This window comes from Psammomys obesus, unplaced genomic scaffold, assembly GCF_907164565.1.
Source record: "Psammomys obesus unplaced genomic scaffold, mPsaObe1.curated_primary_1811, whole genome shotgun sequence".
Classification (NCBI taxonomy): domain Eukaryota; kingdom Metazoa; phylum Chordata; class Mammalia; order Rodentia; family Muridae; genus Psammomys; species Psammomys obesus.
The window spans coordinates 4,024,368-4,039,691 of NW_026596057.1; the positions used below are offsets into that span (position 1 = coordinate 4,024,368).

Below are 15,324 nucleotides of genomic sequence, written 5' to 3' on the forward strand. Positions count from 1 at the left end.
GAAGGAAGGAAGGAAGGAAGGAAGGAAGGAAGGAAGGAAGGAAGGAAGGTTAAAGAAAGCAAGCCACAGCTCATTTCCTCTGGTACTATGGGGTCTAAGTGCTAGTGAAGCAATACAGCACAAAGGAAACAACCCTGAATGTCCTTCACCTTCATAAACTCCAGGAGTGATGAGGAAATTTATATGAGCTAAGTAGTGGCCTCAGCCTCACTTCAGAAAAATTCATAAAACTGCTGGAATCAAACACTGAATGACCAAGATTCCTCTTAATGAAGGCACATAAGGTTCTTCATGGGACTCTTAAAATATTGCAGAAGCCAATCTACTTTTTAAATAATGCATAATACATTTCCTCAGATTATGTTTTCCCATTGATTTAGCTAGAGACACTGCTTTACTATACAAAGATTTAAATTTTTAAAATTCACACACGTCTATCTCTCCTTTTGTAATTTCCTTCTAAAGTCTAGATAAGGAAGGTCTCACCTGCCTCAGGAATGTAAAATTAGTCTTCAAAATTTACTCCCTACATTTGGGATGTTTAAATATTTTTGAGTGTAAGTATTTAATCACTGAAGAATTCGTTTGCCCGTGATGATTGTAAGGGGAAGACCTAGCAACACACACTAATCAGAAGCCCTTAACCCTCAGGCTGAGTTGCAAACAGGTGACCCCACAGTTTCATTCCTCACTCAGCCCTAGAGGTTTCCTCAAGCCAAACATGATAAGACACACCCTATGTACACGTGAGAGTTACCTCACGACAGGGGTACTTTCTGAGAAGCTCACTGTCAGAGGCTTCGGTTGTTCTGTACAGCTCACAGTGTGTGATCAAGGACGTCGTGGCAGGGGCTAATCATTTCCCAGGAGCCACTGGTGCAGTCCAGACACAAGGGAAAGGAGACATAGGAAGGGTTGCTGGTGTAATGCCACATACTGATTACAGTCACATTTTTATTTATCGGCAGAAATGACCGTAGGTGTATACACAGTAAAGGAAGTACATAAGAGACAGTTCCGTGGACACCAGCTATTCCACAGTGTGCGTGAATGTACACACTGACGCTCACCTGCCGCGTAGCCGCACAGCACCTGCCTTACACACCATCACTACACACCATCAGAGGGCTACGAGGTCACCAAGGGACAAGCTTGACGCTCCCTCGCCATTTGTAAAACATCACTCTCATCTGTTTGGTGGTTTGGTTTGTACCGAGACCCTGAATGTAGCGCATGATTGGGTACATTTTTCTTTTTCTCGATCTGGCAATATGTTTTCTTCATAATCATAGTAAGTCTCTTCTCTACGTTATTCCCAGTCCAGCTCTGACCTCTGTGGAGCAGATTCTCTCAGTTGGTGTACTAGGTCCCTCTTCTGTCCTTGAGGAGGGTGGTCAGGTGACGTGGCTTCCTCCAATGGGAGGAGACTAGTATGTACCCAGAAGGCCACACTCTGCATCTGTAGCCTCTTCTCTCTCCCTTTCTCACGCTCCTCCCTGGACAATGGGTTCAATGCCACTTCCTCAACACGACCCTTTGCAGGTGTTGGGGTGTGAGGTATCTTTCTGGCTGCCTGCTACAGATGTTTTTTACATCTACTTTAGACTTCAATCTCACAAACAATAATAATCTGGCACAAAGAGGGAAAGAAGAAAAACTAGTAATGGCTTATGACTTGTCTTCAGAAGTCAAATGTCATTTTTCCTAAAAGTCTAAGACACGCAAAGATTTTATAACAAACCAGATGAGAAATATATGAATGAATGAATGAATGAATGAATGAATGAATGAATGAATGATATGTGCATATTTTCAGGATAAAATCTGACACAAAATACTTGAAGGAAAGTAGAACTGAGAGAGCCACCAAGTATTTAGAGTACAAAATACAGTTCCGGAGAAAGGGGGAGAGCTCAGATCTTGGTGTACAAGCGTGAAGACCCGAGCTTGAATTTTCAGAATCCATGTAAAAAGAACGTTTAGAGGTCAAATATGGCCATGTGTGTCCAGGAAGCTCAATGGCCAGGCAGCTTAGCCAAAACCCCAAACTCTGGGTTCAGAAAGAGACCTTCTCTCAAGGGAGTTTAAGACCTGGTGTGATAGACTAAGATGCCTCTTCTCCTTCCCCTACCTTTGCATACTTGCGTATTCGTGCCCGCCTGCACATATATGTGCATACACACGTACCCAAATACATGCATGCACACACTTTAAACTCCTGTGTTTGGAGCGCTGACGAGGGAGGTTGCTAGTTTCAGTTCCCTCTCCCACATCTTGCCTTCTGTTCCTCAGCTTTGCTCAGATCTCTGTTTTCCTGTACAGACCACTGAGTCAGCATCCTACCGTCAATGACGACCTCCCGGGTCACATCATTTCCGGAAAAGTGCAAGTGAAGCCTAACGTGAAGGAGTTCACGGAAAGTGATGTCATCTTTGACGACGGCACGGTGGAGGACAATATTGATGCCGTCATCTTTGCCACGGGATACAGCTTCTCTTTTCCATTCCTCGAGGGTCTGATTGCAGTTACTGACAATGAAGTGAGCCTGTATAAGCTTATGTTCCCTCCAGACCTGGAGAGGCCGACGCTGGCTGTCATCGGACTCATCCAGCCCCTGGGCATCATCCTACCTATTGCGGAACTCCAGTCTCGCTGGGCCGTGCGGGTGTTCAAAGGTCTGTGGACAGAGGCTGGGAAGGGACCTGCCAGCTCACCTGAAGCCAACCCTCCTTGCTCTCCACACTAGTTTGCTCCTTCTGGTAAAACATGTCCCCCTTTTTCTCTTATTGAAAATAGGTTTGTTTTCTTATATACTATATCCTGATTGTGGTTTCCCCTCCCTCTACTCTTCCAAGTTCCTCCCAGCCTCCATTCCACTCCAGATTCATCTCCTTTCTGTCTCTTATTAGAAAACAAGCAGGCTTAGTGTAGTATAATATAGTTTAGCACAGTATAGTTTAGTATAGTGATAAAACAAAAACTAACAGGTTAGAATTGGACAAAACAAACAAATAGAAGGAAAAGAGCCCAAGAGAAGGCACAAGTAACAGACTTACTAGTTTACACACTAAGAAATCCTATAAAATCACTAAAGTGGAACCCATAATATATATGCAAAGGGCCTATAGGGCCAAAAAAGAGAAGAAAAAAGTTTATAAATGAAACAAAATAAAAATAAAAAACAATAGCGAGGTGTGGTGGCACACGTCTTTAATCCCAGTGCTTGAGAGGCAGAGGCAGGTGGATCTCTATGAGTTCGAGGCCAGCCTGGTCTATAAAGAGAGTTCCGGGACAACCATGGAGGTTACACAGAAAAACTCTGCCTCAAAAAGCCTAATAATAATAATAATAATAATAGATACATTTAAAAAATAAAATAGAAACCCTCCACCACAACATTAAGAAACAAAAGAAACTCCAGAGACTCTGTCAAGTTTGTTATCCATTCGCCATCTACTGCCGAGGCATGCAGCCTACCCATGAGTATTTTGTTTCCTCGGCGAGATTCCCTCGGAGGGAAATAATTTTCATTTGCAAATGGTTATCAATTAGAAATTGCTTCTGAGTTACAGATAGGAGCGTGGGTCCACTTTTTTGAGCTCTAGGGTCTCATCTTGTGTAGACCCGTGCAGGACTTGTGTGTGCTGTTCAGTCTCTGTGAGTTCATAGGTGTGCCAATCTTATTAATTAAGAGGGCCTTGTTTCCTTGGTGTCCTCCATCCCCCAAGGCTCTTACACTCTTTCTCTCTCCTCTACTTCAGGGTTTCCTGAGACCTGGGGAGTGGAGGGGAAGAGCATTTGATGAAAACATCCCTTTCGGGTCTGGCGTTTCAACATCTCCCAGCCTCTGCATAATGTCTGGCCCTGGGTCTCTGCATTTGCTCCCTTCTGCTGCAGGAGGAAGTTTCTCTGATGATGGCTGAGCATGGCCATATCTAAGATTGTTGAAAAATGTCATTTAGTCATGTTTTGTTATTTTTTTGTTTGCTTATTTGTTTGTTTTTTAGAACAGTAATTTTGGGGTTTACCCTTGTTCCCAGGGCTATGCAGACTCAGGTTCTTGGTCACCCAAGCAGTGCTGGGTATGGGTTTCATTTCGTGGAATGGACATTTAGTCAAATCAGATATTGGTTGGTTACTCTCACAAGCTTTGTGCCACTGTCTCTTCCCAAGTGTCCTCCCTTGTCTCCCTCCTCCCTCCCTTTCCCCTCTTGATCCTCCCATCCATCCATAACTATCTATTTCATTTCCCTTTCTAGTGAGATGTATCTATCCCTCCAGTCCCTTTCTCTATGACTAACCTCAGTTGTTCTATGGATTATAGCTTAATTATCATTAACTTAACAGCTAATATCCACATATAAGTGAATATTTACCATATTTGTCTTTCTGGGTCTGAGTTACCTCACTCAGGATGATTTTTTTTTTCTAGTTTCATCCATTTACCTACAAAATCCATTATTTCATGTTTTTAGCAGCTGAGTAATACTCCGTTGTGTAAATGTACATTTTCCTTATCCATTCTTCTTTTTAAGGAAATTTAGGTTGTTTTCAACTTCTTGCTACTATGAATAGGCAGCAATGAACATGGCTGAGCATGTGTCTCTGTGGTAAGAAGAAACATCCTTTGGGTATATGCCAAGAGTAGTATAGCTTGGATCTTAAGGTGGATTTATTCCCATTTTCTTGAGGAGCCTCCACACTGATTTCCATACTGGCTGTACAAGTTTGCACTCCCATCAGCAGTGAATGATGGCTCCACTCCCATATCCCTGCCAGCATGAGAGTTCACTTGTATCATTGGTCTCAGCCATTCTGCCAGGTGTAAGATGAAATCTCACAGTAGTTCTGATTTGCATTTCCCTGATGACTCAGGATGTTGAGCGTTCCTTTAAGTTACACATGCCTTTCTTATTCTTGCAAATCCTGATGGACTTTTCACTTCCAGGGCTGAGCAAATTACCCTCCATGAAGACCATGAAGGCAGATATTGCCCAAAGGAAAAAGGCTATGGAAAAACGGTAAATAAAAATGCAGTGACAATTGTTTGGAAACTTCAAAGAGATGGCAGGGTGCCTACTATGGAATTCTAACTTCTTCACATGCATCTCACTCTTCTCCATTCCCTACACCATGCTCTCACACAGCACGGAACCAAGAGCACGCCTTAGCCCTCTGGCCCAGTTCCGTGGTGAATGAGTGCATGGCCATCCTCTCCATGTTTTATCTGCAATTACATCTGCCACTTCAGTCTCCATCTTTAGTGATGTTTCTTCTGGGCTGTCACCATGGAAGCTTAGCTGACTCCCCGAAAGTGACATTAGTCTCTGAGTTTCACCATAATCATGTTTCTTACTGACCAGCTAATGGCCCAAGGCTAAGGTACAACTAAAGACTGGGGCCAGAGCACTAATGACTGTCTGATTACTCATCCCTGGTTGACAACGAATACAGAAAGGGACTGGAAGTTAAGTTCTCCATCCAATCTACACACTACACAGCTAACTGTTTAGCTGCACCAAAATCTTTTCTTTGAAAAGAAAAGAAAACTACTTCTTTCATTATACGGGTTCTGGAAATGAAACTTAAGTCATGAGACTTCTTAGAAAGCTCCATTTTCTGTTTTTTCTTTTTCTGACCTCCACATATGTACACTCCAGCACTTATGTGCACACACACGCAAAGTAAATAAGTGAATGCAAGAGAATCACTTCTAAGAAAGGTATCTTAAAGGATAGAGATCACTATGAACACAGTCTGAAGTTCAACAATGTGGTGCAAAAAAAACAAACAAACACCAAAAAAAAAAAAAAAACAGTGAAGGTACATGGAGGATGGAGGCATGGATTCTGTGTCCTCAGTTCCATTATGTGTTGTGTTTCTTCACCTCTAGGATAGAAATAGTTAAGAGTTCCTGCCTGGTGCTGAAGACTGAGCCTCCCATACTCTGCCTCTGTGTTTTAGGTATGTGAAGACAGCTCGGCACACCATCCAGGTGGACCACATTGAGTACATGGATGAGATTGCCACTCTGGTCGGGGTGAAGCCCAACCTCCTATTCCTGTTTCTCTCAGATCCAAAGCTGGCCCTGGAAGTCTTCTTTGGGCCCTGCACCCCATACCAATACCGTTTGCAGGGTCCTGGGAGATGGGGTGGGGCCCGGAGAGCCATCCTGACTCAACGAGAGCGGATCATCAAGCCCTTGAAGACTCGAATTACTAGTGAAAACAGCCTCTCCACCTCAGGTCTCTCTTGGAGAAAGATGGCACCATTTGGCCTGGCATTTTTGGGTGCAGGTTTAGCATACTTGAGATATATTTATCATGATAAACACAAATGAATGAATTGTTTCATGGGGTGGGGGAGGGGGACATTTACAATTCTATTCATTTTAGATCTCCACAAAGCCTTTAGTCAGTAGACATGTCAATTTCATTTCACAGGACCATAGCTACAGAAAGGTTTAGATATACTCCACAAGTAGAGAATTCCTTTGAGATGGGGGTATGCTAACTTTTGCTAAACATTTTGACTGCACTAGGAGAGCTTGCTTTTAAGACAGTCTTAAGGCCCTATTTAAAGCTGGGGAGACGTTCGCAGTCAAGGGGACCCTAACTGGTTCCGCAAAGGTTGGTTATATTTACAGGGATTTATAAATACTGACTTTGCGCTGGTTTTATTTTCCACTTTATAGTTTCTCCTTCCAACCTATCCTGTTCACATTGTATCAAGCCACAAAAGCTTAAGTTTCAAACACAGAAGTTTAAAAATGTAAGTCAGAATGTTTTGTGTTTCGACAGATTAGAAATAATAAAATTTTCTTTTCACTTAAATTGTGATTGTTCAAAGAAAGAACTAAAGGAGAAAACAGAGTGCATGTCAAAGCGATCAGGGAACAACTTTAACTTCAGTATTTAGAAATACATAATTGCTGTGCTGTATTAAGGCTGAATGGAGATTTAAGTAGTGAACGTGAGTCCGTGCTGGCTGCCATGTCTCTTTACCTGGCTTTCTGAGCACTCTTTCTCTATGTGGGGAGAAGTGGCTTTCTCACTGTGGGAGTTCCAGGAGTGCCAGAAAGCTTCTTTGCCTCAACTGCCTTCTCGTACAGCCAACTATCATGAACTGTTCCTAAGACGCCACCGCTGCCCTTTTGCTCTCCTGACTATAAAACCCCAAATGACCATGAATGAAAGTGTGAAAACCAAGTAGGGAGACTGAGAAGCATCAGTAAGCTGTTCCAGAAGCATCAAATGGAAACTTATTCCCCGAGAAATAGCCCCCTTTCTCGGCAGAATAACTCAGCTGAAAGTTTGCAGAGAGATAAGTGCCCACATGTGTCCCAGGAGCTGAAAACGAATGGAGAGAATTCTGGGCCTCAAGACTTTCATGCTACTTCAAAATAACAATATAATCATCTGATACATCTGTACTTAGCCATAAACGTTATTGACAACTGTTGGGATAACCAATTCTCAGAGGCTTAAACTATTAAGAAAGGGAACATCGCAGACATGATTAAGATAAATTAAAAAAAAAAAAGTCATGTGGGAACAAAACCTGACCATTGGCTCCTCTCTTGAGTCACACCTCACATTTATGACAAAACTGCACCAAAGACACATCATTCTTTCATTTGAAAAAAAAAAAAACTTTCTTATTTTATTGACACAATGTTTTCTTCTGTGCTGCTTATTCTCATAACATCCAAATTCGTTCTTCCATCTCCAGCTATAGGTTGTGTTTCCAACACCTGCTGATCTTACCTTCTGGACATCCCTAAGGCCTGTTTTATCTTTCCCAAGTGAACCACCAGAGTTTAAGTTCAGCTCTTGACAATTTCACATCTCAGCAAGTTAAGCATTCTTCTTCTTCATAACCTTGTCATCTGTCAAGCTTATCTCTGGTCCCACCTCCACACACTGCCATGATTCCATCTGAAGGGAAAGATCTCACCTTCCCTCTCCCTTAAAATGTCTTCAGCTACAAAAGAGAATAGCTGTCTAGAACTGCCATTCACTGGCTCCTCCTGTCTCATCCCCAGGCTCTTCTCTGTGAAGAAAACTCCACACCTGGGCGTATCCACGTGCATTTTGCTCTACATTGTATAGACTAATCCATTTGGGAAAGTCCCCTTTCTCTTTTCAACATGAAAAATTGTCCTTCATCTCTCAAAACATGGTCTCAACCCCACATCCATTAAGAACCATTATCTGACCCTTAATTCTTCCACCCTAAATAGATGTAACTAGAGGAAATTAAGAAAACATAAAATGAAAAAAAATTAGGTTCCTTCCATAAAGTGGAGGCCTGGAGACAATGTGTGAGATATAAAAAGAGTCATTTTAAAAAAAGGGGAGGACACCTTTCTAGACAGAAGAAGGAGAGGGAGAGCTTTGGGAATCCACAAAACATACCTGGGGGGAAAAGACTGCTGTCACAGAAGACTAAGCCAGGCACATCCCAGCACACACACACACTCACTGCCCCGATGACAGGAGGGAGGGCAGAATGGCTTCTTGTTCTATCCTTGCTGGTTAGTGCTGGGAAAAAAGAATATACTCTCCACCACCAAACCGAAAGAGATGTAAAGACTAGCAGATGTGCAGATAGCAATACAGATACACAGTAAACATGAAAAATCAGGACAAGATGACGCCTCCAAAAGATGATAACTTTTCAACTGTAAACCATAAAAGCACTGAAATGGAGAAAATGCCAGATTATATTTCCAAAGTTTTCTGATTTTAAAAGACCATTGACCCAATAGAGAATACAAACAAGCAGATACAGATAGTACAGGGCTAGGGAGGAAAGTCAACAGGAGAGATGGAAAATTAAGCAACGTGAATGACAAAATCAGGTACATGTGTAGAATGTCAGTAACACGGAAGAACAGTTCATCAAGAAAAGAGAGATTTGAGAGGAAACTAATAAACTATTGGAAATGATATATGTAGTGAATCAAATTTTAAAAACAAAAAAAAAACAGTAAAAAAAATTTCAATAGACTCAACCAAGCTGAAGAAAGAATATTAGAGATGGAAGAAAAAGTTGACACATTCAGACATAAAAGAAAATGAGGGGCTGGAGAGATGACTCAGTGGTTAAGAGCACTGGCTGTTCTTCCAAGGATGTGAGCTCAATTCCCATCAGCCACATGGTAGCTCAGAACCATTTGTGAGGCCAGTTTCAGGGGATTTGATGTCTTCTTCTGACCTTTTCAGGCACAAGCAAGTCAGGCACGCACACGGACAAAACACAGAATAAAAATAATTTTAGAAAAGAAAATGAGCATGGTCATAATGTCAAATAACTCTAGAACATGACCTAACAACCAACCTAAGAATCTAGGGGGCAGAAGGAGCTGAGGTAAATATTAAAGACATTTATTAAAATGTATTCAATGAAATTATAGCAAAAAAATCCCAAATCCAGGGAAAGAAACAAATATACAAACATAAGTAGCATTCAGAACCTATACAGACAAGATCAGAGAAGAATCTTCCCATGATATATCATCATCAATATGTCAAAATACAGAATAAAGAAACAATATTAAACCAGCAACACAATCACTAAGGCAGAAACACCTAAACAACACCAGCCCTCTTATAACCTTATAAGACAGGAAAGCACTGAGCAACATTTCAAGCTCTGGAAATAAGAAACCTCCAATAAAGATTACTAGATCCAGTAATCTGTCCTTCAAAAACAGATGTAAGCTGGTTGTGGTGGTGCAAACCTTTGATTGCAGCACTCAGGGAGGCAGAGGCAGGCATATCTATCTGGGTTCGAGACCAGCCTGGTCTACAAAACAAGTCTAAGATAGCCAAGGCTATACAGAGAAACCCTATCTCAAGAAACAAACAAATGAATGAATGAGTAAATAAATAAATGAAAATAAAAACAGACATAGAAAAAAGGACATTTCAAAACAAGCATAAACTGTAGCATTTTATGACCATCCAGACAACACTATGGAAGTTGCTTAATGGAATACCATATACAGTAAAGCACCACAGTGTCAGTCACAAAAGAACAGGAAAGAAAAAGTTTCATGACAGCAATAGATGGGCAAAGAAGAACTAGGAAGGAATAAAATATGTTTAATGCAGTGAACAAAACTCTTCTACTAACAAAATAGAAAATATAGGACAATAATACAACTAACAAAGGAAAACAACCAAGAAAATTTCAAAAGTCAGTACATAACTCCCAGTTATAATCATAAAGATGAGTGGTCTCAACTCAGCAGTAAAGAATGGAAACTAGACGATTGGATTAAACATCTAGATCCAACTATCATTTTTGTGGTATATGCATTCCAAGAAATGCATATACCACAGACGGAGAGACTAAGAATGGAAAGTAATTTATCAAACAAACAGAAACCTCAAGTAGGCTGACATAGCTATTCTAATAACTGATAAAGTAGACTTCAAAGGAGAGTTAGAAAAGATAAAGAAGGCCACTATACATTAGTGAGAGCACACACCATCAAGAAGGCATAACCATTGTAAATATTTTAGCATATTTATTATATATAATATATTATATAAATATAAAATACTATATATTTAATTATATAATATTACATAAATGTTATACACTTATTTCATATGTATAAAATAAAAACCAGGCTTCCCATTTCAGAGTCTATTAAACATATAGGTAAGTAGATTCCTATACAATACTATTAGGTGACTTCAATAAGCCACTCTTATCTCTAGGTAGGGTCATTCAAACTAAAAATCAACAAAGATGACTCATAGTTAAGGTATATTATAAAGCAAATGCACTTAACATATTCCTACAGAATATTTCACCCAACATATACAGAGCACAAATTCTTCTCAGCAGCCCATGGAACCTTCTCTAAAATACAGTACGCTACAGACCACAAATAAAGTCTTACAAAAGAATCAAAGAACCAAAACAATTTGATTCAAAAGACAAAGGAATAAAAATAATTTAGACAGTTAAGGCTATTTTAAGAGGAATGCGTATAACTGACAGTACTTATATCTAAAAATCATAAATGTAAAAAAATAACAATAAAAATTAATGATACGGTACAAGTCCCTACCAAAGCAAGAATGATTCAAACCTCAAAGCTTCTTGAATTTATGTTTATTTTTATGTTCCCCATCCAGCACTTTAGCATTTTCTGACTTGCCTACTGGGAATGTGCTGTGGTCTTCCAGGGAATGCATGTTTGTCTCGATATCTTTATGTTTCTTATATTTTTGTTCCAGTCTGTACAACATTGGGTCTTTTGAGTGAGCAGCCATCTCTAATAGACTCTGGGTCTCCACTCAGAGAGAAGAAACAAAGCTCTGTGAAAGCAAGATCACCAACCAACCCAATATTAAATACAGTTTAAATGCATTAAAGCCAAACTTCCAATAACCACAGAAAAGAAAACGACAAAAGTCAATAGCAAAGACATGAAGTTAAAATTGATTATAGTAAAAGTGAAAGTAACAAATGAATATGTGAAGGAGGGCAGGTATATTAGTTACTTTTCTATTGTGATAAAATAGCCAGGCATCTCCCACCCCCTCACCCCTCCAAAAAAAGCAAATTTAGGGAAGAAAGGGTTTATTTTTGCTTAGAGGGAAGATACAGTCTACCATCACAAGGAAGGGATGGCTGCACAGTGTGAGGCTACCTTGGCAATCAGAAAGCAGAGTGAGCACATTTTATTTGCACACAGTGGGCACCAGAGAGTGGTGTAATTCCTACAGCAAGACTCCACCTCCTGAAGGTTCTAAACATTCCCAAACAGCTCCACTAACTAGGTAGGGACCAAGTGTCCAGATTTATGCATCTATGGGGGGCATTTTTCATCAAACCATAAAAGAGGAAATGAAAGAAGAAACCAAAAGTTAAAATAAAAGAGGAAAAAGACCATGGAAAGAGAGGAATGTTAGGAAGGGAGAGAGACAGCAGTCGAAAAGCATATGAATGAAGGCTGATAACTAAAGAAAAAAGAATGAAGGGATAAAACAGAAAAGCTTTTCTTTAAATACTTGTGTAATGGGGCTGGAGAGATGGCTCAGTGGGAAGAGTTTGCCGCTTTTTCAAAGAGACCAGAGTTACACTTGTGGCACCCTTGTGTAGCTGCTCACAACCACCTGTAAATCCAGCCCAACAGATCCAATGCCTTCCAGCCTCAGTACACACACACACACACACACACACACACACACACACAAACACAGACACATGCACACACACTCACAAACACACAAATGAAGCAAATCTTATCTAAGTAAAATTAATACTAAAATATTACAAAAAGAATACACAAAGGGAAAAAAAAAAGTTGAATAAAGGACACAGTGTTATTTTAGCTTCTCTCTGTTTCCTCCCTACTGGTGGTTTCCAGGTGGAGTAGAGACTCATCTTTCTGATGTTCAGGCAGAACATCACGGCGGTCTCAGACTCACCAAGAGACGGTGCCTAGTCGATCTGTATTCACTCTAGGACCGTCCCCTCCTTGAGTACCAGCAGCCATTACTGACTTCATTTATTTTTACTGCCTATGGGCCGGACAGTTTCCCACTCACTCCAGAGACCCTCAAATTCACACTCCTTGCAGTAGCTAATTTATAAGCCCAGGGCTACTGCCCAAGCGTGCTAGAGAGCGAGGGAAACAAAGAACAGTGGGATCTGTACCACAAAATTGGTCCCCTTGCACTCGAGACCCACCCAGCATTAAACCCCATGTAGGAAGGAGGAGGCTGTGGAAATGCTTCAAGAATTCTCACCAGCAACTAACCACACAGCAGAGTGGCCGCTGCCGGGGCTAACCATCATGCCGACCCCAGCCTTCCCGTTATCCTCCAGTGATGGGGTTTGCTCCTGGCTCTATCCGGCAGGGCTGATTTCACCATGCCCCTCAAATCCTCGGTCTCCTCCGCCTGGCCTTCTTTCCTATGCTCAGCCTTCCCCCTCTCCACCAGTGCCTGGCACAGCCATCTCCCACAGACAGGGCGAGTGGTCCCCAGGCTCCATAATTTGTGGTTATTCCGTGGCTCAGGCCCTCATTGTTAGTCGCTCATTTTCAAACACTACGCTCTCGACTGTGCCTGGGGCCATGGCACTCCAAGATACAAGTGTCAAAATGGATTTCTTCCCCATTGCTAAACGGCCACACAAGAGGACTCAGTATCACAGCAAACACCGCTACTGGATTTCAGAGTTTTGAGAGCTATGGGCTTTATCCTGTGACAGACTTCTAGCTTTTTTTCACCAGCAGCTTTTGGCTATCTTGTGGTTAATGTTTTCCCCCACCTCCGTGGGAAGCTACTGGCTGCTTCTTCCCTGTCGCTGTGTAGCTTGCTTCTCTCTGCTTTTCAGCTTCCCTAACGTCTCTTTTGATGATGTCTGCTGTGCGATCTTCCTACAGGATAGCCCATTCTTTGTTCCCCGACTTCTGACTTCCCAATCTTCCATCTTACCCTGGAGCCCCATTGCATATGATTTCAATCAGCACCTAATACAGTGAATCATTTCCTCCAAGGCCAGGCTTCCCAAGTCTGAGAATCAGAAGGTAGAAAGGAGAAGCTGAGCAGTTACTATTACCCATTGTGATCCACTAGCAAATATTTACTTCCTGTTTCTACTGATATATCCTCTTCTGACCTAGATATCTCGGTTCTTTAGCAAGAAATGCCTCCTCTTTGCAATTCACTATTTCCATTAAACTTGAAGTCAAGACTGATGGCCAAACACTTTGGGCCCCTCCTATTAAGTCTGACTCACCAGCCTAGGAAAATAATGCCATCCTCGCTGAAGTGATGGAACCAGACTATAGGGAAATATTAAAACGCTACTCTGCCATGTAGATAAGAGTGCAAGCCATCTCTTGCAGCGTCATTTAGTATTGTGATACCCTGTGATTAATTCCAATGGAAATTACAACACTATCTAGATTAGATGAGAAATTACTCCGATTTCTCAAGAAGAATGTGTAGATCATCCTACCTGGTAGAGAAGATGAAGAGCTGAGTTTCAAGTGGAAGCTGGATGGAAAACACATGGAGTAGTAAAAGGCTCTGTTCCTTCAACCATCTAGGAACATTCCAGACAAAACTGCCTCTGTGACCTCTGTGTCTAGCTCACTGGTAATCCAGGCCTGTTGTAAGAAGTTAAAAATGGCTTGGTAATGAGATTTTCCCAGACGGGCTTGTGAGTGGTCAAGAGGCTAATGTCAAGTCCTTTTGAGTCTCAGGGTACCCCTGACCACTTAGAAATCATTTCATGTCTTTGTATTGAGATTCTGTGCCCGTAGCATTTAAACACCTTCCCATTGCATTCACTGGGATTAAAACAAAATGGCCGGCCCCCTGGTGAATCCGGCCTGTCCGGAGAACTAATCATGTCCTAGGTAGCCTGGGTGTTTGAACCCAGGGAATGATGGTTCTAGAATGGAGCTGGACATAAACAACAGAGCTCAGAGGTGGGCTAGGGACTCCAAGCTCCCCACCACAGGTGCTGGTCTCACCAGGAAAGTGACCAAACTACAACCTGCCTTGTGCCACTCGTGATGTCCCAGTGGACAGGTTGAACTACAGATACAAGATTGCCTTACCAACACTGTGTTCTCCTGTGCTTGGCAACATCCTGTCCTATTTGGAGTACTTGAACAGCCCCAAATCCAGGAACAACGTTATTCTGGATGGCTGCACATGGGGCATGTGGAGTTTCAATATGTTAAACTTCACTCTGTACTTCTCTTGAGCCTTAACCATCAAGACCAGGCTACCATAGTCGGCCAGGTGAAGATCCTGTTACAAGCCAGGTCCAAACACTTACTCATTATAATGTGAACCTTGGAGTTGTAGTAGCCTCCCATACGGGCAGAGAGACCCTTCGCTCTGAAACTGGCTAGTGATTTTCCAACAAAAGAAATCATCTATGCATTTTAGAGCACTAAACACATTAACTGCCCCAGGACACCTCCACCACCAACTCCTGGACTAGACCAGAGCCTACACCATTGTCAGTCAGCCAGCAAGTCTCCGTACACAAAAGACCTCTCAACATAGCAGCAGTTCAGGGTTTGGCAGTCTATGGTGTCAGAGTCAGGCTCACCCCTGGAGAGATAGGTAGGCATCTGGGTCCAGAGATCACCAGAGGAGCTGATGATAGATAGCCCTAAACCCCACTTGTACAAGTCCATTCCTGACAAAACCAGGATCCTGGCCCTGAGGAAAACTGAAAACAAGATCAACCCTTTGAGTCCTGCAAAGCCAAATTCTAGAGGACTCAAGAGCTGAAGATAGAGATATTGGATTTGAGATGAGGGTTAGG

At 41.8% G+C, this 15,324-nt stretch overlaps 1 protein-coding gene across 1 annotated transcript in view; it reads left to right on the forward strand.

Annotated features, from left to right (window-relative positions):
* The window catches only part of LOC129689251 (flavin-containing monooxygenase 5-like), a 19,584-nt gene extending 13,244 nt beyond the window's left edge, over nt 1-6,340 (forward strand). Inside the window, exons 6-8 of the mRNA XM_055624371.1 lie at nt 2,323-2,675; nt 4,949-5,021; nt 5,965-6,340. Of these exons, the coding sequence (XP_055480346.1) occupies nt 2,323-2,675; nt 4,949-5,021; nt 5,965-6,340 (802 nt within the window). The remainder of the gene's footprint in view (nt 1-2,322; nt 2,676-4,948; nt 5,022-5,964) is intronic.
* Nucleotides 6,341-15,324: the final 8,984 nt, after the last annotated feature.